This window comes from Epinephelus moara, chromosome 3, assembly GCF_006386435.1.
Source record: "Epinephelus moara isolate mb chromosome 3, YSFRI_EMoa_1.0, whole genome shotgun sequence".
Taxonomy (NCBI): Eukaryota; Metazoa; Chordata; class Actinopteri; order Perciformes; family Serranidae; genus Epinephelus; species Epinephelus moara.
The window spans coordinates 28,024,260-28,048,439 of record NC_065508.1 but is presented as its reverse complement, the minus strand read 5'-3'; the positions used below and the strand labels follow the sequence as shown (position 1 = coordinate 28,048,439).

Below are 24,180 nucleotides of genomic sequence, written 5' to 3'. Positions count from 1 at the left end.
TAATAACATTATATAAGATAATCATATTGCAAAGATAATGTATATAAGATAATAACATTAAAGACAAAATTAAATTGCAATACTTTTTCAAAACTTGATGATTTTACCTTTCTGTACATTTTGTATACACATTCATTGAATAATTTTGCTTGTAAATGTCTATTTGCATCACGTTTATTACGGAAAACACATTATTTGATCAATTTACATTGTAACCTAAAGTTCTTTGTGTGCTCCTTACTTTTTCAACTTAGGAGCACATGTGCTCCTTGTCCTTACTTTTTCAACTTAGGAGCACATGTGCTCCTTGGGAAAAAAGTTAGCGTCAAGCCCTGGTCATGGACTTTCCACGACTACATATGATGCAAAAGGTACCCTGGGTGTGTTGGTTGTTGACGTTCTGGGACACGGTGTCAAGTTCTGCCTATTACATGCATTGTCTTCTTTAAAAATAAACGCACTATGTCGATTCAACACCACAAATTCACGCGGTTACGGTTTCCCAATGCACACACACGTGATTGGGTTTAGGAAAAAAGAACAGGGTTTGGCTTTACAATCTTACAGGAAGTGAACACAGGCCTCCCAGGTGAAAGTTTGTTGGACCCATCCACCACCCCTCCCGCTCGCTAGACTTGGACTTCTGCTGCCTTAACTTTCATTATTGTCCCGCAGTGTTTTCCCCTGACGCCACTGGGCTCCATTAAACAATAACAGCAACTGGCTGCATGTCATGCTGATATGAAAGGACAGTCCCTGACCAAGTGCCGGATATCAACGACTTTGGAGTGAGACTGGGTTAAATCCCACTATATCCCATCATATCTTTGTTGTTTCAATTTTGACTGAAAATCCTTCCACCAAATTAAAAAACACTGTGTGACAGCTTTGCAGTGACACAAAGAATAAACGGTTTGACATGTTAGACGCCAAAAAGAAATGTCTGTGACTAAAAGGATGTTACAGTCACTGAGAATCGCTTCAATATAGGTGATGTTATAACAGTATTTATATCGACATTTTGCTCCACAGTTATCAGATTTAAACAAAAATCCTGTTACCAAATCTCTTTGTGAACTGACAAGCCATGTATTTGAAATGGGTGACACATTTAAACTCCAGTTTCATTCAGATCTAACCTCTAACCCTAACCCAAGCTTATTATTTTTTTCTGTGTCTCAAAATAATCAGTGAATCATTCATAAATGCCACTTTAAAACAAACGTGTTCGTACGAGAGATTCTTGCATGAGGCCTGATATGTTCTCATAACACCTCTGCAGTTTTATCATCAGGAGGGATTTGAAATATTAAAACAGTCTCTATCCACAGAATCCAAACACGTCCTCCTTCCTCCTTGAACAAAAGCCAAACAAAAACAATAATTATAGCGGGACCTTGTCTGTACTTGCCACCCTCTGGCAGATTGAGAGTGTGCCAGGTGTAAAGTGCAATGGAGGAGTTTAAAGCCAAAGACGTACTTCATCAAAGCTTTCAGCGTCGTCCTGCCAATAAGATGACAGTCGAACTTTGTCCTTGTCTGAGGGAGTTTTACTGTTAGCGCACCAACCTCCAGGCAGCTATTAGACTTCATAGACGTCCGTTCACGCCTTAAGCTACAGACAAAATATAGCTATATACACTATAAATTAAATCCATAAGGTAAAAGCTATATCGAATGTAGGGTTCTGAAACAGTCTGATCTTTAGCTTCAGTCATAAACTAAACATACAGTTCAAAATAAAAGCCAGTAGCAGCTGTTAGCCATGCAACATTTTCAAAGTGCTAACTAGATAGCCAAAAAACAATGTATAGACTCGTACAGAAGTAGCATCACTTATGACCTGTTAGAAGTGTGTGGTGGTGAATTTGTCTGCAGAGACTCTGTACTCTGCCTGTATTATATGATATGTATTTTAGCTACTTAAAAAAGTCCCACCGAAAAAAATCAATATCAGTTTAAGTGTACGCTATATTGAGAGAATTTTCATTGCGTTACCTTTTCGTCACACGGGGAAGTTAACAGCTTCAGTTCCATATCTGTGCTCTCGTCAAAGCCACCAGACTGCATTGGCATAAACAGTAATTTTGGCTGGCTGAACACAGGAGCTGCTGGTCTACTGCTGCTTCAATTGGTAAGTTTTGTTATTGTGCGACTTTGGTGAATCCCGACTAAACGCCAAAGTCACACAATAACACAAAAAAACCTAACTGATTGCAGCAGTGGTGGACTGGCAGCTCCTGTGTTCTGTGATCTTAAATCACTGTTTTTCTAAATGGAGTCTGGTTTTGAAGAAAGCAACATCACTGCTTCAGTTCCCTGTTGAAAACTGCTATTTGACATTAAGGTAAAGCAGTGAAAATACTCTCAATATAGCATATATTTAAACTGATATTGATTGTTTATATAAAGATATAAATTGTTTTTCGGGAGCCCAGAAAAACCAACACATTCTCAATCCAACCTTGTCACATATTGACGTTTCGTCATGGATTTTCCAGGTCCAGATATGACGTGCAAGGTACCCTGGGTGTGTTGGTTCTTGACATTCTGGGACACTGTTAAGTTCTGCCTGTTACATGCGTTGTCTTCTTTCAAGATACACTTCTCTTTTCACAGGAAATTTACCGTTTACATACAGTCTGTTTTCAAAATAAATGCACTACGTTGGCACAATACCGCAAGTTCTTTTCCTTCAACAACAAAAGCACGTGGTTAGGTTCAAGGAAAAAGAACAGGGTTTGGCTTTAGACTCTTATAGGACACAAACACCGCTCTCTCAGGTGAAAGTCGGTGATTGTTGCCCACGTTTCCCCCTGATGCTGCTGGGTGCTGTTAAACTATAACAGCAACCGGCCATGTATCATGCCGAATTTAAAGGAAGCCCTTGTTTGTTGGTTTCTGATGGCGCAAGTCTCTGCCCAAGCGCCATATTTTGATCACTTCGGAGTGAGACCGGGCTTGAAAAACACAAGACTTAGACCGATGCTATCACCAGTCAGAGCAGCCGCAGCCGACACGGGCGCGCCATCTTTATCTTTAAACACCATTTTGAAATAATAGTATTTACTAAAGTAAAGTTTCTTTTACGTCTGACCCCTCAACAGCCCTTTCTGACCCAAACAGCTGAGCTGAGGAGAAATACAGTGTGTGGACGATTTACAGTTGAGAAAAGCCAAAGAAAAGGGCTATCTGACGGCGAGATAAAGCGGTACAAAGGTCCTCAATATAGCGTCCACTTAGACTGATATTTTTAGGTGGGCCTTTTGTAAGATGGCTAAAATACATTTTGATATCAACCCCGTCCACAGCAGTGTAATGCTGAGCCTCCCTGGTGGGACTCCTGCCTGCTATTCCAAACTCTGGGTATGCTGAACGTCATCCACTGAAGGTAACACACTGACTATAGACAAATACCTCATACAGCCCCACTTTAAAAATCCTGAACTATCCCTTTAAGTAGGTCTTGACTACAACACAGAGAGCGTACGGTACCAAGACAGGTCTGATGATTGGCCCGATTAATCAAACACTGATAGCAGAGCGCAACTAGCCTAAATGTTTAATGACAAACAAGAGCATTTCCCAACGTGCTGAAGTGCTCATTTATAACTGCTCCTTACAAGTTCCTCAGACACGGTGGCAGCCTCGATGCAATATAACTGTGGGACACTTCATTAAGTTTAAACAAACATTACTCTCATGAACATTAAAGCGGGAGTGAAAGGCAGCCGTCATAATGTAACTATAATATCATGCTGCATAAAAGCGTGATGGATATGAACTGGGATGATAATGAGAGCATTAGTCTTTCTAAGCTGTTTTAAAGCTTACAGGAAGCCGTCTGAGTGTGTAATGTTCTGTACGCTGGAGCAGGTAGTCGGAGAAAGTGACAGATTTAGTGCAAACAGGAACTCTGTGAGACAAAATGCATATTCACATCCTGGTACCGCCTCACGTTATCGTTCAGGGTCCTTTGCAAGAAAAATTACAAATTCAAATCAGGATGGGATTCAAGCTGTGATTGGCCACACACATACACACACACACACACACACACACACACACACACACACACACACCAGGCATGACAATGTATGACTCTAACACACACAAACACGTGTAGTGAGAGCTTGTTTATGCTAGTGAACAGACACTGTGCTGTTAGGGACCCATTTTAGCCTCAATGGGTGTCCATCCACGAGCACCGTCCTTAAAAAAGACAGTGTCTTTTTCCCTCCATTTGCATTTCATTTTCCTCTCGAGGGGCTCCATTACGGCTCTGAGTGGCTCCATTTCTTGTTCACTTTTTCTGAACAGGGTGTCCATTAACATAGTTGCCGTGTCCCTCCTCTCGCCCAGTGTCTTTAGGGCTTCATTTTGGCTGGGGTTGTTGTGTCCATCACTCTGCCATTAAGAGCTTTCATATCCTGCTTGCGTCCAACTGGGGCTCAGTTTCTTAATATGGGGTTCCTCATCAGGGGCTGAAAAGAGGGAGGGATTGTGCTGAGCTGTGACTCTCTCTCATTCCCACCTCCTCCCCTTCCTCCACTCAGCTGCTACATGTACGCTCAAAATCTGGCTGCTTTGCTGTAGTCAGCCATGTCAGAGTCACTGCTACAGCCAGAGATTGACATGCCATGCAAAGGCCATTCATTTCTATCATGTGTAAAATGCTCTGATTGATATTGTGGCTGCATGGAACTCTTTTATGAACTCTTTTATCTGTGCAATGAGAACAAAACCGTCAGTAGCGGCAGCTGTTTGACTGCTTTTTGAGATGTTTATTGGCGCAATAAAGGAGAATGTAAGTGACGTTGGTTGATTCTGGAGTTGTATGATGGTTTATTGAAGTCTCTGTTGGAGTAGTAAAAAAGAAAGCCCCTTTCTTTAAGTGTCTCTTTACTGGTAATGTTCTAACAAAGCATGTGTGTTCCCTGAACTCTGGTCGGTCACAGCACACACAATATAAGGGCCTTCAAGGCAGGTGAAGCGATGAAATCTGAGCTCTGCAAAGGAATATGCATCCGTGTAAACTTCCTCACTCTACCACTGGATACTTTTACTAAAGATCCTACGATATTTGACGTTCAAGGAGTTACGTATAATGAAATGTAGGCTATGTGGCTGCATACATAGACATTATGTCCACACCGTAAATGTTGTTGGTGCTCTAATTTAGGCCACGATAGGTGGATGATTGGTATCTCTACCCTTTTCATGACGGATTTCTCCATGTGACGACATCGAGTGGCAGAGAAGCTCTGACTCTTTGCTCTAAAGTTTGGCAACAAAACTTAACAAGTGATGATATTTTACACAGCTAAAGAAAAGTCAAACTCTACTGTAGATTCTGCAATTACACTACGTCTGCATCACTGATATAATACAGCATCAAACACGAGGAATGAGCCAGGAATGCAAAGGTGCTTGATGTCTAAGACTGTTAAAGTGCAAATACAGAGAGTGCTGTAGTCATACTTGTAAAGCACCTCATTAAAAGCTGAGGCACTTTACAAGGAGAAGGAGGTGAAGGATATCAGTGCAGCTGACCGCCGAACTTTAAGGTCCAGTTGTTGTGACAAAGGGAGGATGTGTAGCCACTCTGCATATCCCTCCAGTATCATGTTGAATGTGGTCTGCAGCAGCACTAGATAATAAAGTCTAAAGAATATGACTGCATGCGTGAGTGTGTGTCTGTCTGTGTGTGTGTGTGTTGGGGACAACATGCCGGTCTCTTACCATGATGGTAGTGACGACAACCGTGCGGTTCTCCATGCCAGAAGTGTCATTTGGAAGCAGCGGAGAGTCCTGGATCAGCACCAGTTTGTCTGCGTCGTTCCAATAACCGATCTGCAGAGAAAACTAAGTATGAGATTGTGTATTGGTGAATGTGTACATGTGTACTCACTAATGTACTCTAAATGCAGTGTGTACAACTTGCTTTGCAATTTTAGAGGAGCCCTTTGTGTCTGAGCAGCACAGTGGAGCTCTTTGCTCGGCAGAATTTGATGTAACTTTCCAAAACAACATAAAGGAAAGTCTCAATGTTCCTGTGTGTCTGTGTGTCTGTATGATGCCGAGATGTTTTGAACAAATTGCATATCCAAAGCACTTTGCAAATTTGAAAAACACAAATGCAAAAGCCATAATGGAAGTCAGCATCGACATTAAAACGTGTCTGTTTGAGAAGTAAGTTAAAAGTTGTTGGCTTGGTAATTATGCTTACTATCGCTATGTCCATCCATCCATTTTCACCCGCTTACTCGAGGCCGAGCAAAGCACCCCAGATGTCCCTCTCCTTAGCAACATTTTCTAGCTCCTGCCAGACGAGATATATGTCCCTCTCCTTAGCAACATTTTCTAGCTCCTGCCAGACGAGATATATAATCCCTCCAGCTTGTTTTGGGTCTGCCCCGGGGCCTCCTACCAGTGGGACGTGCCCAGAACACCTCTAACAGGAGGCATCCAGGAGGATCCTGATCAGATGCCGAACCACCTCAACTGACCCTTTTCAACATGAGGGAGCAGCGGCTCTACTCCGAGCTCCCTCCAGATGTCCCAGCTTGAATTATTGCTATGTTATTGTCACAAATAAACAATAAAGTTTAGAATCTTCATAGTTTCATACTCATGTACTCCACCATCTAACCTTAGGGTATTATGAAGCTAGCTATGCAGTGATGTTAGCATTATATCACCTGAGGAAACCTATGCTGTACCTGTGACATGGAGACATAGATATATTAAGGCTGAAGTGTTGCTCAACACAATCGAGATACGGAAAGAAAGATATGCCAAAGAGAGCTTTTTTGGATTGACACTGTAGTTGCACTTCAGCCTACTGGCCTTAATGAGGATTTTGATATGATAGTTAAGCTGTAATCCAAGATGTTTTTCCATTTTTCTCACCTGATACCCTTTCATAACACTTTTGTTTTGAGATGTGTTTGCTATAGATTTGGGGATCTCTGATTAATGATGGCTTTAGCCTGATCCCTCTCAAAGCCCCATTCACTATGTGATGAAATTGTAATTCAGTACTTAAAAAAACTACAGCTCCCAGGAGGTGGAGTTTGTGCACAGGTGTGTTGCAAATGATTAGATTGAGATTGGTTACCTTGTACGCTCTGATGAAGGTCAAACTGACTGAAAGCTCAACAATAAAGTGAAATGCTGCCTAGATGTAAGTGTGTGGAAATCTTTTCTACTAACAAGTGTCACTCAACAGGAATTAAACAGCTGTGTTGTTTTCAATTTATGAGTTTTGCATTTGTGTCTTCTGTGAATGCGCTTGTGTTTTCCAAATTTGCAAAGTGCTCTGGACATGCAGTCTATTGGAAATGTATGGGTCACTGCATATTTGACTTTTTGACCTAAAAGTGGACATTTGTCATGACCAAAATGTAAAGCTTGAATTGAATTATGATTGAAATGGTCCAATGACGGGGAATGTCTTGTATCTGTGTGATACTGAGAAGCTTCTAAATTATACTTTCAGTTAAAATATGAATCATACTTAACCGTCTATATAACATTTTGATCAGATTAAAAAAAGAACTCCTGGCAGTTACCTAGAAGTAAAGCTGAAAACACGCCGGCGCCGCTGCGGTGAATTGCGTCATGTGGCGCATGTTACGTGCCGCCCCTTGCACACACCGGATACGTCACGCTGCACTTTGTCAACAGATGACCATGCAAACTTATTACTACTTTAACTGAAAGAACTGTACTTCCTCTATATTTGCATTAGCTTAAAGTCATGTGTGGGCGTGTGCGGGTGGCCGATTAGCGCATAAGAATATGATTGATTACTAGTAGAATAAAAGATGGAAGAATAAAGTTGTAATTTTGATGTGAAAGAGCCGTTATAACTGAAGAACAAATAATATTTTCAGAACACAGTTGTAGAAGAAAAAAAAGGGTTGTAATATTTGGCAAAGGAGTATAATTAAATACTCCAGGGTAGTAAAGTGGTCAGTCTAAGTTTTAATTTAATTTCTGAACATTAATCCATCATGCTGTGACTCCTCTTAAAGACAACACATGGATGGAAACACTGACTCATTGCCCCGCCTCAGCTGAAACGCCCTCATGCAAGATTCCAATTTCAAGCTCAATGCTGTGCTCCTTCTTTTTGTCAGAAGCTATTTCATGTTCAGCTGACATTACTGTCGTCTTCCAGAAGTCCTTCAGGGTCAAACTGACCGAGTGGAACTGACAGACATGATATGTTGCGGTCACAATATTAGCGTCCTCTGTCTGACGAGAGGAGCCGCGTGGCACTGTGTGATTTTTAATAAACAGCCAACATCTGCAAACCAATATGGTGTCAAACTGATATATCGATCCTACAATAGACACAGAGCTTTGACAGCAGCCATAAGCAGCTATAAGTCAGTGAGAGCGGAGACGCTGAGCGAGCCAGCTGGCCTCTGGTTGGCCGCCGCTGGTGGGCAGCCAGAGGAAATGAGGAGCTGTGATTGGCTGATACCTCCTGCGTGCTGGGGCACTGGGATGATTGAGAAACATGGAAAATGCAGGAGAGAGGCTGTGACACACACACACACACACACACACACACACACACAGAGGCACACACTCAACACCATGTCCTGACAGGACCCTTGCTGTTCACAGGAAGACAGGCCAAAGCAGCTTTTGATTGATGGGAACTCGTCTCAGCTTCCTCACCCCCTCCCCCTCCTCCCCTCTACCTTGATTGCTCTCTATTTCATTTCATCCTCTCGCCATCACTCTCACAAGTGCTCTCTCTCTCTCTCTTTTTCCCATTTTCCCCAGAATTTCGTCAACACACATCCATCCTCTCACATCACAAGCCGAGATGGTGGCAGAGGCTGAAGTTTTTTTTCTCCACAACCTACTTATGATAATAGGAAATGCCACACTACATACAGTGTCGTCGCAGCCCCCCGATACTTCATGACAGCAGAGGATAGATTGTGCATGCTCACATATACTGACTGAACAAATGTAGGCAGTGTGGTGTGATGTTTTACCCGTCTGGGTCCATTATTCTTCAGTTCAAACACGTCCATAGTGTAGTTGACCCTGCGGCCATAGTGGTCAAACTGGACATTACCTGTTAATCCCTGCAGCCGGACCTGCACACAGAGGAGAGCAGAGAAATACAAACACACAGTGATCAAACAGCAGCGGACAGAATTAATTTAAAGGAAACCTGCAGCAGATCAGGATCCATTTTTAACAAAGGAGTTTAATAAACCAGCTTTTTACTAAGTGTTTTACAGTGACAAAAGCAAATCAGTACAAGTGCACTGTAAACAAAAATGGTACTATACATTACCAAAAGGCAGTTCTGTGGATCATAATCATGGGGAACCTGTCTTGGTCTGATATGACACCCATTTTTTAAAGATGCTATACAGTGCCTTTCTCAAATAGTGCTGTATAGAGCCGTATAGTGTTAACGTTTTTGAGCCTGGGGGCCATTAAATAATGCTAGATAATACAATGGATGAGTAAATATGCTTCTAAATGATCATTTTACTTAAACATAAATTGAATTTATTAATTTCTTACAAAATGTTGGCTTAAAAAGATTCAGGATCCTGCTCTAAATCATTACTGAGAAACACAAAATGTTACCTTTTCGAACCTGGAATATTTCTATACATATGAGGGAAAACTAGAATTAGCGCCTCGTGGTTGTACGCCTCCACAAACCAGTCAAGTTGCACTTATAGTTGACATTCATGTCTGTGAAAATGTGGATGCTTCAAACACATCTCCCCCCAGCAGCACAGAAGATTGATACAATCAGCACAGTTTCAAGGTGGACACCCAGGATTAGTGTCACCAATTCAGTATCTGACCAAATGTCTCCCATTCTGTTCCTGGGATATGACGTTGAGTGATGGCCAGAATGTGATGTCACAGTGAAGTTGCCACTATAAAATGACATCACTTCATAATTTTACCCCATTAGACATTTTTTTAAAAATTTTTTGTCATAGTGCATGAAATCTTGACCAAAACTCCAGAATTCATACACAAATTATGACAAAATTTCCATACAATGGCAAGAGGCATGTTTTGTGAGGTCACAGTAACCTTGACCTTTGACTTTCGATCAACAATTTCGAATCAGTTTGTCGTTAAGTCCAAGTGGATGTTTGTGCCAAATTAAGGCATTCTTAAGGTACTGCATTCACGAGAATGAAAAAGACGAGGTCACTGGGACCTAATTTGAATTAGTTCATCCTTGAGCTCAAGTGGACAGTTGTGCAAAATATTAAGAAAAATCTCTCAAGTTGTGAGCTTTCACGTTGACAAAAATGGGAAGGACAACCCCAAAAGTAATGCCTCTGGCCACGGCTATCACTGACACAGAACCACTGCTTTAATGTGAGGAACCAATATTTTTCTGTGTAAATAAAGTAAAACAAGATGGACCATTTGATATCTAGAGTTAGATAGAAAATATTCTTAAGCCCAGTTTCCACCGAGCAGTCAGGTACGGTTCAGTTCAGTTGACCTTTTTTTTTTTTCCATTCCACTGTGAAAAGTTGTGGATGGTACCAATGGAACCGTTCCATACCGTCCCCATTTTTGGTCCACCCTCTGTTGGGGTACCTAGCACACAGATCTGGTACTAAAAGGTGGAGCTGTGAACACTCACTGCAGCATTGCGGAGTGCCATTACTTGGGCAACACTAAACCCCTGAGCTTGCCTGAGAAGGACTAAATGCATAAACCTGCAATTTTTTAATATCCCGTGGAGAGAGACTCTCACTGCAGCCTGATCTATTTCATTCTGAGCTGTAACTGTTTCTTGATTGTTCACTTCAATTTTGTTTTGGTACGCTGGAGTTGTGGCAAAAAAGTTTAGTGGAAAAAGAAAGAAGAAAGTTGAGTCTCCTCAAATCAGAAAATCAGTGTGTGATGTTTTATCTGTAAGCAGTCTGCAGCAGGCTAGCCTTCACCCTGCATTTCTCCTTTACTTCCTCCTCTGTTCCTCTCTCACCTGTTTGAGAGTACGCTCCATGTCAATGCCTTGGTTCCACGGGGCGGCGGGGTTGGCGAGACAGTCACCAGCGTTCCCCCGTCTGGAAATGTCCACCTTCTGCCTGCGCAGGTTCCTGAAGGCCTCTGCCATCACCATCACCCCGTCGTATGTCAGCGCTGAGGTGTACTGGGAGACAAAAGATACGGACGTTACTGTCGGCGGCATCAGGTTATTGTGCAAGTTTCTGTAGCAAGAAAAACAACCTCACATCACATAAAAACACTGCAGTAGAGATTACGGTTCAACTCTGGCCTATTAGATTTATTAAAATGAAATAAAAACACAGTACGGAGGCAGCGTGTGATTTGTAAATTACAGTCTCTGTAACCTGGAGGCTGACCTGCTGCTCTGTCTGTTTTGGGTGTACACAGCGCTGGGGGACACACACTAAGAAAAGGTATGAGGCCAATTAAATGCTGATTTAGCTGGACAGGCAAAATGTTCTGCAACATTTGCTGGTTAGATCTCCTTTAACACACTCTGCATAACGCTGCCTCTGAGAGCACGCTGAGTTTCTGCAGGGCCAAGCAGTACGTCCTAACAGCCTGGCTGTTGCAGAGAAGCGGCAGTTTTACTCTGCTCATTATTTTCTGGAAATGGAAAGGAGGAGAGGGAGCGAAGAGAGAGAGCATATCCCCCATGGTGTATGCCTCCCAATTTCCCCTAATCTATCTTTGACCTGAGGATTCTGTGTTGCCTCTGATTATTTGCGTCTGCAAGAATCACTGTCTCCGTCATGAGTCGTACATTTCCCTAAAACTCACCTCCGGCATGGCACAAAACTAATTGAGTGAATGACGAAAAAGAAAGGAAGATGGAGGAGTGTGAGCTGGGGGGAAAGAAAGGGAAAAGGCGAGTGTTTTGTCCAGCCGGGTAGCAGTCTGGCATTAATTATCCCGGCTAGCAGGAGTTCATTAACTTCGCCTCCGGCCGGGGGTGAATCCTATTCATTAGCCCACTGCTCACTGTGACATTATGGCTCTCTGCAGAGACTGCTGCACTCTATCCCCCTGTTACTCTTTGACAAGCTGCCCACAGAAACACACACAAACAGTCGAGGTGTGGGATAAACTCACTAATAGTCAGGAGCATCTTCAGTGCAATTAGGGACGGGGACCTGGACAGGGGGACGGATTAATTCCATGGTCAGTCACATCAGTGCAGATTTCGGGGGTTCACAGGGGGACACGTCCTGCTCAATCTTTAGAACAAGTGCATTTGTCCCCGCCAGTAAAATATGGCAGTAGCAGAAGACTTTTATTTGACAAATTTTTAAGACATTTACAAAATGAATTGATGCAGAAAAGGCAAAAATTGGTGCATTAAAAACTCTCCAGACTGCAGGAAATTAAGGTAATTATAGATCCAGTGTGGAGGATTTGAGTGGGTATATTTGCAGAGATAGCAGATAATATAATAAGTGTGTTTTCTTTAGTGTTTCATCACCTGAAAATATGAATCACTGTGTATTTGTTACCTTAGAATGAGCCATTTATATGTATATAAATATACATATATATATATGTATATATATATATGTGTGTGTGTGTATGTGTAGGGAGCAGGTCCTCGTCTACAGAGTCCGCCATGTTGCACTGCCATGTTTCTACAGTAGCCCAGAAGAGACAAACCAAACATTGGCTCTAGACATGGTTATTCACAATTTTGTGTCAGGCATCGTACTTAGCAGCCCCTCAATGATTTTTAACCCAAACATGAAACTGCTTTATTTATTGTTTTTACTGGTTTTAACCACCAGGGGTCTTATTAATAAACCAGTGCGTAGGATGCATACTAAAAGTGTGTGTGCAGACACAATGTTGTGCGCCAAAAAATATTCTGATTTATAAAACCCTGTGTATGTCTAACACTGCGCAATTTCTTTTCATAAATCACCAAATCAACTAGGAATTATCCGAGCGTGGATCAGCCTCATATCCGGCCCTCTACACGCCCACATTCAACCATAAAAGGTCGGTGTAAAGTGCCTCACGAATGTTGATGAGCCTCCTGATCAGTGGTTCTTTATGATTACCAGTCTCACCACGGTAGGTTTACAGCATCAGACTGATTGTGTCTCAGCTTGTCAAAATGATCATGTCAGTGGTATTCCTCACCCTGGGATCAGTGTTGGGCAGTAACGCGTTATAGTATTAACATTACTTTTTCCAGTAACTAGTAGTGTGACTAATTACTAATGATATTTCAGTAATAATATTACAGTAACCCTAAAAACAAACAACTCGTCACAACATTACTTTTGTTTTCACATCACCACCATGTGCCCTTGCCACAGCAGCCGCAGGTTCAGTCCCAGCCTGTGGCCCTTTGCTGCATGTTGTCTCTCTCTTCCCCTTTCACGCTTCAAAACTGTCCTGTCATTTAAGGCCAAAAAGCCTAAAAAATAATCTTTTTTAAAAAAGGGGGGATAAAAGTCAGTTATGATATGAGGCGAAAGATTATAAATTCTACATATAACGACTCCTTTCACACCTAATTTCTACAATCTGGCTTCAGTTCACCACCTCACCATCCGCATCGCCACTGTCCCCTGTCTCCAAAATGTTCGTACATACAGGTCAGTTTCTGCACCAGTGCACACACTCTCCCGTCAAGTTTGTTTTTATAAATCACAACATCTGCACCGGAAGTGGCGCACGCCTCTTTTAGGCCTCGTTTTACGTGCACATAATGGTTATTAATGAGGCCCCTGGAAGAGACCTCTGCGGATAATTTAGCTAACAGCAAAAACCTCCCGAATGTCTGGATTATTAGTTATCAGAGAAAAAAGTGAGCACACATTAGCAGGTGCTGAGCTACCGGCCCGTCTCCAACATGCCGAACAGCGTGTTGTAACATGTTGTAATGCTGATTTGTAATGTGAAACTGCTTTATTCAGTGTTTTTAGTGATTTAAATCACCAGGGGTCTCATTTATAAAAGTGCGTAGGATCCATAGTAAAAATGTATGTACGAACAAAAGCCAAAAATGGCGTGCGCCAAAAAATATTCAACAATTTCTACCATCAGGCCTCCACCTCACCATCTGTGTCGCCAATTTCCTGTTTCCAAAATGTTCGTAAACATGTGTCAAAGATTTTCCCATCAAGTCTGTTTTTACAGATCACAACTTCAGCGAGGGAAGTGGCGCACGCCTCTTTCTAGACTCGTTCTGTGCATACGCAGTGTTTATAAATGGGACCCCTGGCTGTTTGTTTTGGAGAGGAACAGACCTCTGTGGATAATTCAGCTGCTGGTAAAAACCTCCTGAACGATTAACAATGTAGGAATTCAAACCGGGAGAAGTTTCAGCTGGTTGCGATGTGCAATCCTCACCACTAGATGCCACTAAATCCCCCTAAATCTTACACACTGTTCCTACGATGCTCAAAATTTTCTGGTGGAGGACCCCTTGTTTTATGTTTGCCCCCCATAATTCTGGTATGTGACATAAGCCCCACTTAAATCATTAAACACACAAAAAAACTGCTAATTAAGGATACTTAAATGCGGAAATGGATCGAGCGTCTTCAACGCTTCCTATTGTACAGTACAGGAATCTCTCATTAGTCCACTACCTGCTGATTCCTGGAACTTTTACACACCAGGCATTACATTTGTCTTTGCAAAGTGAGTAAACATGCCAGAAGAAGGCCTAAACTCACCGGCAGTGTTCATATATTAGAAGAAAAGAAGGGCTGACTGTGACTCAGGCTGTGGACAAACTTAATGGGGAGCAGAGTAATTTAGTCTGAGTGGATTTCCAGGAGAGAGAGCAATTTATCAAGAAACACACACACACACAAACACACACAGACACACACGGATGACACAAACACACACACAACGTCATGCGATATCGCCCCGTGGTGTAAACTTTTAATTTGAACCACCCCAATCCATCAGGCACACATACTACACACTGCTTGACTCACACCGTTTCCACTCCACTGCATCTGTTTTTTTTTTTTTTTTTAAATAGAAATCTTTGTTGGGCACAGATTTGCTGGAGGGGGCGAAGGAGGTTTGCTGACCACCATGGCGTGATGCCTTCTTGCCCCAGTGCCATTTGCAATCTGTGTGGCTGAGAAGAAGTGGGTCAGTCTGTCACATCTCTGCAGATGACGGCGGTAGATGAAGCTGAGCAGATTGCTGATGATGATGATGCCTGTTCCTTGTGTATACAACCTCATATTATCTGAATATACTTATTAGTTTTTGCACCGAGACAGTTTCTTCTGTATTTCTGTATCAGCGTGCTGCTGCTGCTGCTGTCTGCACACCTTGCAAACACGCTGCTATATTTTCAGACCCTTTTCATCTTATCTGCCACTGTCCTTTCTCGTGTTATCTTTATTTGCTGCATCTGCTATTTTTTCGCTGTTGCAACAACTCCAGCCCCCCCTGAGGAGTCATTAAAAAGGACCGTGGCTTTGCATGTCTTAGTCCATTGACTACAAATTGCGTGTAATTTACATGACTGCCCACTGTTCCTCAAACACATGCCATCAGCTTTAGATACATTTCCCATCCTCCAGGTAGCTGTTGGTTTCAGCTCATTACGCAACAGTCTGAAAATCAAATTAGAGATTTTGAAACGTTTTGAAAGGTTCAGTGTGTAGGATTTAGGGGGGTATATTAGCAGAAATGGAATATGGTATAATAAGTTTGTCTTCTTTATTGTGTAATCACCAGAAAATAAAAATTGTTGTGTTTTTGTTAGAGTGGGCCGTTGATATCTACATATTGAGCAGGTCCTCATTTATGGGGATCGCCATGTTGCACCGCCATGTTTCTACAGTAGCACAGAATGGACAAACCAAACACTGGCTCTAGATTCACATTTTCACGACGGCAACTGTAGCTAGCAGCCCCTCTGGGATGACAGAGTCGGGAAAACGCGGATATTATAACACAAAACTGCTTCGTTCAGTGTTTTTACTGGTTTAAATCAATGGGCCCAGTTGTTTTGGAGAGGAAGCAACCTCTGTGGAGAATTTGGCTCCCAGTTAAAATCTCCTGAACAATTAATTTTGAAGGAATTCTGACTGGTAGAAGTTTCAACTGGTTGCAATCTGCAATCCTCACCATTGAGCCTGGTCTCAGTCTGAAGTCGTTGAAATCCGGTGCTTGGGCAGTGAGTTGCAGCATCAGAAACCAATGAAAAAGGCATCCTTTAACAGTTAACAACAGTTTAACGGCGCCCGGCAGCGTCATGGGGAAATGGGGCGGGACAAGGACAAAAGTTAAGGCAGCGAAAGTCCAAATGAGGTGGGCGGGAGGTGTGGTGGATGGGTTCAACAAACACCAACTTTCACCTGATAGAGCTTTTCAAGTCCCGTCAGATTCTAAAGCCAAACCCTGTTCTTTTTTCCTAAACCCAACCACGTGCAAAAAACGTCTATTCGCGGTGTTGTACCAACATAGTGTGTTTATTTTGAAAGAGACTGTATGTAAAGGGTGAAAACGGAAGTGTACTTTGAAAGACGAGAACCTGACACGGCGTCCCAGAATGTCAACAACCAACACACCCAGGGTACCTTGCACGTCGTATGTGGACACGGAAAGTCCATGACCAAAACGTCAATATGCGACGAGGTCGGAGTGAGAATGTGTTGCACTGTAAGATGCCACTAAATCCCCCTAAATCTTACACACTGTTTCTTAAACAAACTCACATCTGAGATTTTAGAGCTAGCGTCTGAAATCACTGATGCAGTAGGGGACTAAACCCACCTGATCCTTTACAAAATGTTTCTCTGAATCCACCACAAAAGAGTTTTCCAAAGGGTCCCTGCTCAAAGCTGCAGCACCAAACCACAAAAGGACAAATGTTGTGCTGCACCACTGATCTGATCTCATACCTTGGGCGGGGCGTCCGAGCCTGGGTACTCCCTCTGATCCAGCTTGTTCCAGCGCTGCATCAGTTTGATGACCATGGGGTTGCTGAAGTCGACCAGCTGGAAGCCCGTCACGTTGGCTCCTCCGTGCATGAAGCGCTCTAGGTTGATGTCCTTAAAACCCTTCAGAGGCAACGAGAGGAAAGAGAGAGCTGAATCCATGGATGGCAGAGAGAAACAAGTAAAAGACAGCAACAATGAATTAAAAAAATACTTGTTTGGCACCAACACTGAACCACTGTATATATGAGGTGAATAAGAGCAGGTGAAAATTTGGTTTAAATGCTTTTTAGCACTGATCCAGGACCATCACACCACATATCATGTTCCGTTGGGGCTGTCAGAGGGAGCTGCACATCACAGCAGTCTGGTGTCAGACCTCAATAGCTTCCATGGTTATGAATTCAAGCCCCTGATCCTGTAACCCAAGTATTCTTCTGAACAGCTCAGGACATTCAGAGTACAATACCCACGTGCCCGTACAAACACTGGAAGAATCCCTGGTTGCTGTAATTGTTCCTGCTGCCCATACTGGCCCTGAAGAAATCTCTTTCTAACAAGAAGGAGGACAAAATCCATATTTTGTGTAAAAATGCAATGAGCCAAAGCTTCAACAAACATCTCACTAAAGCTGACCCTTGCAGTGTACCAGATTTGCTGTGGAGTTAGCGCTCTTGACCTTCACGCTACTCTTTGGGACAGGGAGCTGCGAGTGTGATGCAGCGGCACAGAGGAGGAGTAACTCTGCACAGTAAGACTCTGAGATAACATTATCCTCTCTGCTCTGCTCGGAAGTGGTGAATTAACAGCTCACAGATATGTAATACGACAATCTCTGGCGTTTGTTTGACATCTAGTGTCGGCAGAAAATGTGGTTGCACATTTTCAATCTGTCGTCAGCAAGGTTATCTTATTTACTATACGATTGCTGCTGTGACACTAAACGTCTCACTGAGCCTGTTCAAACTTTAAGACTTCATATGGAAAAAAAAAAGAATTGTTGAATATCCGTCTTATAATATAGATATATAGAAATACTGTAAAGTTAGAAAATACTTTAGAACAGTGATATTCAACTTGTGACCCATGGGCCAAATTTGGCCCGCATTACAGTGCCGGGTAGCCTGCTGACTATGTTCTAAATCACAGTCAAAATAAATTGATTCATATTGGGATTTTGTTTTGTACTTTGAATTTAAATAAGGTGCCAGAGTGCATAAAAAAATAACTAAAAATAAAGCTTGTTAATAAAAAAAAAGTGCCAGGGGAGGATACACCGGATCCTCCGACAGGTCCTGGGTTCGCCCCTAATGTCCTCAAATCTTATACACCCCCCTGTGCACACCTGACCTGTGGGGCTGCTGCAACTGGATTTGCCTCTGGGCAAAGATGAGTGAGGACAGCAAACGTCGAAAGGTTGAAAACAGGAACTTCATTTATTATATAAAACAATAAATATTATTAATGTTTGCTTATTAACTGGCCCCTTGGCCTCCTTTCATTTTTGCAAAAGTGGCCCCCGGGCGAAACAAGTTTAGAAGATACCCACTTGATGTGACTAACTCCAGCTGCTGAAGCCCAGTTTGAGCTTCGGCAGAACAAAGATTGTGGCTTTTGTTTCTTACACTGTAATCGTGTTAGCAAGGGATCTCTAAATGATGATTACAGTGGCCCCTTCAATGCACATATGGGCATGTGAATACTGTTTTAAAATGTGAACCTTTGCTTTGAGGTTATTGACTTTGGTACTGTATGTGTAACCCTATTTCCTTAGTTGGTAGCATTAGTCCTCCTGGCCTGTGGGTATTAACCTGGCCACAATTACTCTTTAATTAATCTTATTTAATCAACACTAATAGGGCAAGACAGTGTAGTTTGTGACAGTGTGTTCACAGCACAGTCCCTGCTCAACCACTGCACGTTACAGAGTCACAAAAATGACAACAGATAAGACCTAAAATTATTCTTAGGCTAAGGGACATGAATTAGCATATGCATATATATACATGTAAATATATCAGAATATTAATTTAAATGCTATAAATAATGGAGTATTTACTGTTTGTAATAATAAACCTTCATTCTATAAATCCAAAATAACAATGTGGGTCATTATTGTTAATATATTATCATTACATCATCACTTCCTGTACTGCAGCATGACTGCACCCAACACAGATTCTCAGAAAGTCTGCAGAGCGTTGGACTTCCAGAAAACATGCCCATTAGGTCAAGTCCAAATATTTGGATTCAGCCCTTCAGTCATTGACTCATTCTGTAATTAATTTAATGAATGCCTCATTAACTGAAACGCTCAGGTTACTTCTGACAGCCCTGAAATGTGGTGAGGCAGCCCGGGATTAAAACAAAATGCTCAGTGAGAGGATTTCTGTGCAGCCATGACAAAAAACTCTGCTGGAAGCTATCTTTTATTTTCATCTCATTTTAGGCTCCAGTCATTGTGCCTCAATGAAGAATTTAAGACAGCATTTTAAAATATTGGAGTGTTAGTTTTGTGTAGTTTCATGGTGTTTACAATGTAATTCAATGTAATTGCTATTTCTGCATTTGAAGTTTATATTCTGTGTGTGTGTTCTTGTGATACAAGAAGAGAGAAGTTCTTGAAATTCGCAGTGAGCTAGTTAAACACATTAACTGCTGATTGATTGTCCAACATTAGTCCTTAGTCCCAGAGGCTAATCTCTGTGCCAACAGTGGTTCTTTCTGAAAGTAATTTACCTTTATTTTAGCAGATACAGTTGTATGCAAAAGTTTGGGCACCCCTGATCAAAATTTTGTTTACTGTAAGTAGTTAAGTAAGTGGAAAATGAATGGATTTCCAAAAGGCATGAGGTTAAAGTTGACATAGTTCATCAATATTTTAAGCAAGATTACTTTCTAATTTCAATCTTTTACTGTTTCAAAATAACAAAAAAGGCCCTGAAGCAAAGTTTTGCGTTGCAACACAAGCCCAAAGCATGATCGATCCACCCCTGTGTTCAACAGTTGGACAGGTGTCCCTCTTTTCTCTAAACATATCTTTGCTCATTATGTCTAAAATGTTCTGTTTTAACTTCATCAGTCCACAGGACTTGTTTCCAAAAAGCATCAGGCTTGTTTCGATGTGCCTTTGCAAACTTCTTGACGTTGAGTTTTGTGGTGAGGACACAGGAAAGGTTTTCTTCTGATGACTCGTCCAAGAAGGTCACATTTGAGTCTGATAAATCTTCCTGCAGGTCTTTTGCAGTCAAACAGAGGTTTTGATGTGCCTTTCTAACAATCCTATGAGCAGCTCTCTCAGAAAGTTTTCCTGGTCTTCCAGACCTCAGCTTGACCTCCACAGTTCCTGTTAACTGCCATTCCTTAATGGCATCACAAACTGTGGAAACAGCTCCCTGACAACACTTTGCTATCTCCTTATAGTCTTCTCCTGCTTTGTGGGCATCAGTTATTTTAGTTTTCAGAGTGCTAGGCAGCTGTTTAGAGGAGCCCATGGCTGCTGATTGTTGGGACAAGGTTTCAGGAATCAGAGTATGTTTAAAGCTTTGAAATCTGCATCACCTGGCCTTTCCTAATGATGACTGTGAGCAAGCCAGAGTCCTAACAAGCTCATTAAGGTCTGAGACACTGGTGAAAGTTGTCTGAGAACTCCAATGTCTTGGGATACCGAATCTGTTGCATGGTGCTCTTTTCCTTTTTTTCACTTAACAATTGTACAAAACATAAATAATACAGTAACATTGCTTAAAATGTTGAGAAGCATGTTCCATCTTTAACTTAATGCCTTTTGGAGTTCATCTTCTACTCACTTAATGATTCATAAATTAAATTTTGACCAGGGGTGCCCTAACATTTGTGTGCCGATGTACCACGTTGTTTTTAACAGATGTTTAACTAATGTTAAGTTTGCATTTCCAAAATGTCCTTGGCTTCAACCACAGTGTTGAACATGCAGCCAGAACAAAAAGATTGTTCCTGTGACCAAGGGTACAGCTTCCATTGCCTACAGACAGTAATAGGTCGCCCCCTGTGTTGTATAACGTTACCGGATCGTCCAGTGTTAAAAAATAAAATGCACTGTCCCTTACAGAATCAATACGGGGCATCATTCGTCCTGTATCTTCGTGCACACCCTACTCTAATGCATACCCTATATTTTCACATGCTTGGAATGACATAACAAATTTTTTTTAAAAAAAGGAGTTTGTAGAGCAGAGAAGTATTAAATCAGATCTGTAGAAGAGAATGACACCTGGAATGACAGGTCTGTCACTCAGCGTGATACCCCCGTCTCTCCCTGTCTGACTGCACTCACATTCCACATTAGAAAATTGCTGGTTATAAAATAAACTCAGCATCATACCTTGAATTATGTGTTCAATGTTAGTCATCTAGTCAGAATCAGAATCAGACTAATAATTTATTGACCTCCGAGGGGAAAGTGCGATTCGTTATAGTCGCTCACATGTAAAGAATAGAGAATTATGAGAGGTAAGAATAAGAGTTTGAAATAGAAGTATGTAAATATAAAGTATGTGTTACTGATTTAGTTTTTTCATAACATATAAAAGGAATGTCAGAGGTTATTTATTTAACTACTTTACATTATTGATATTACTGAAATCATGTTTCACTCAGTAGAACTCAGATTTAATAAATCAGCAGTAACTGCGTCGTTAAGGCAGACGAGTGGAGCATTAACCAGGAAACATCACATTTATTCAATTTACATGGAGCTAAAATTAAAACAGAATAATGTTTAATGTTTGCCACATGTGTAAGTGTCTGTTTATGAGTCATAAAAAAATAATAAATCATCTTTAAGAAGGAGAAGATGGTTACCGTAAGCTAGCTCAGGTGCCATCATGTTAACATACTCACAGCAAACTAACTGCTAATGTGCTTGGTTAAAAAGGAAAACAACCAATGCCTTGAGATGGCTGACAGAGATGGCAGGGGTATCCTGTCTGAGGTGTAACAGGTGGTGTGCTTCACATATTTTATTTCCCAATCACTCTATTGAAGAGGATGAGCATATACCGGAAACACCGATTCTGATTCAGTACGCACCCATAATTCACGCAGAGCATCATAGGGGCGAGGAATAAGGTGGATAGTTTCCTTTGTATCTAATGAACTCTAAAGCTTTTATACTTCAAGCTCCTTACCCAGAAATCATTATTTCATATCTGTATATGACAAACAATACCAAAGAAAATAAGAAATTAGAATATATTATTATATTTGAATATGAAGTATATAATTGTGGTTACATTGGGTGTTCTGTTGCTCATAAATCTAAATGATTACAGTCTTTCTGGTTGGTTTGTCAGCCACTTCAGTGAATCCTGCTAATGTGTGTCTGTTGTCTGCTCTATCATCTGCTCTTATAGGCGGCACAGGGGAAAACACAGGGAGGAGACAGTACACAGATATGAGACAGCAAGAGAGAGATGACAGACAGAAGCAAACAGACAAAGAAACCATCAGAAGTCATTTTCTCTCACCAGGTTGGCCATGATGTAATGGTAGCCTTTGACATGTTTCCCGACACTGACGATCTGTGAGGAGGCGGAGCAGAGCTCAACGTTAATCTGACTGGATCACAGTATAGCATACGTTAATTACATGAAATGATGCGTGTGACAGGCGAGTGTGTGTGTCTTGACACGGTGGGACCATCGAGATTCATTCCATAGAGGATCGGACGTCTAAACAAATGAACAGGCGGTCACGTCTGTGTCTCACTGAGGAAGTAAACATTTCACGCTTTTAGAGACATGACAAAGCTTCTCGACACTCTTACACAACACAAGTACAACGGCAGAGCTGCATCTCGGTGATAAGAACTGATTTTGAAAGCTGACATCTGCTGGGAAATCCCACTGGACATCCAGTTAATAAGGGTATGAATTAAAATATAAAAAAAAATCCTTTGGATCGCTCAGGAAAGCTCAGACTGATATCAATTCCCCAACAGCTTCACATGCTATCAAGACCTGAGCAGCAGGTAGTGAAACTCTGCTGTCTGTGAATGTTTCCAGCTGCAAAATGGAAGATTAAAATATATAAATACATCCTTTAGATCGATTAGAATCACAACATGTACAGTGTAGGAGAGATTAGCATCCAATCCACACTGCTGAGAGGTCGAAAATAAGTCATTTTGCTCATATTGAAGGCTCTGTTCATCCATCCAGGGTTTCATTAAGACAATCTCAGCAGTTGAAAGTAGTTACATCAAACTATTCACAGTGCATAGGCTGGATTACTAACAAGGGTGGTAATTCTAGTTAATTCTGGTGCTTCAGTATAGTGTCAGAATTTTTAAAGCATCTTTAAGCTAGAATTACCGCCTCATGGTTGTATGCCTTCGCTACCCAGTCAAGTTGCATTTACAGTTCACATCCATGTCTGTGAGAACATGAATGCTTAAACACACATCTTCAATGAGGCAGCACCGTTTGTCTGTTTGTTCCTGAGGTATGATATTAAGCAATGGCCAGAAAAGTCTTTCTGACCTTTGACCTTTTGGATATAAAATGGCATCACTTCATCATTATATCCTACTAGACATTTGTGTGAAGCTTTGTCATAAATACCATTTTAATTCCTGTCTTACGGCCTGAAAACCTGGTTTGTGAGGTCACAGTGACCTTGACCTTTGACCACCAAGCTCTAATCAATTTGTTCTTGAGTCCAAGTGGACGTTTGTGCAAAGTTAAAAAAAAAATCCCTGAAGACAGTCTTGAGATATAGCGTTCACAAGAATGGGACTAACAAGGTCACAATGACCTTGACCACCAAAGTCTAATCATTGCATTGCTGAGTCCAGTCTATGCTGGAACACCTGTGTTCACCATGGATGTTTAAAGAGACCTGGATACAGCTGGCAGCGGGACCTCAACTGCTCAGTGTACATGGAGCCAAAATGGTTCCACTGCCACCTTTAAAACAAGCCGGATGACCTGGTACTGCTTCCACACTGTGTAGCTCATAGAACAACCAGCAGTTCTACGCTCCCCTAATTTAAATTATACAACAGTTAGTTCCGGCCCTGCAATCTGATTGGTCGAGAGACAGTAAAACCGTGATGATATTGGAGTACAACATCACGGTTATTTCACTGTGTATGTATCACTCCGCCTCACAGCTGATTGCAATCAACAATCAAATCAAAACTGACGGTTAGTGTCAGTTACGTCAGCAGTTGCGTTGTAGGCTAATTAAT

General features: G+C 41.7%; 1 protein-coding gene across 3 annotated transcripts in view; it reads right to left on the bottom strand.

Annotated features, from left to right (window-relative positions):
- gria4b (glutamate receptor, ionotropic, AMPA 4b) overlaps positions 1 to 24,180 on the bottom strand; it is a 181,091-nt gene that overhangs the window by 45,938 nt on the left and 110,973 nt on the right. For all 3 annotated transcript variants that reach the window (XR_007569420.1, XM_050037021.1, XM_050037030.1), the window contains exons 5-9: positions 22,457 to 22,510; positions 16,914 to 17,072; positions 11,009 to 11,176; positions 9,021 to 9,125; positions 5,743 to 5,853 (exon numbers count right to left, since the gene is read on the bottom strand). Coding sequence is in view for 2 of the 3 variants with exons in the window: in XM_050037021.1 (XP_049892978.1) it covers positions 5,743 to 5,853; positions 9,021 to 9,125; positions 11,009 to 11,176; positions 16,914 to 17,072; positions 22,457 to 22,510 (597 nt within the window). In the remaining variant the exon portion in view is untranslated. The remainder of the gene's footprint in view (positions 1 to 5,742; positions 5,854 to 9,020; positions 9,126 to 11,008; positions 11,177 to 16,913; positions 17,073 to 22,456; positions 22,511 to 24,180) is intronic.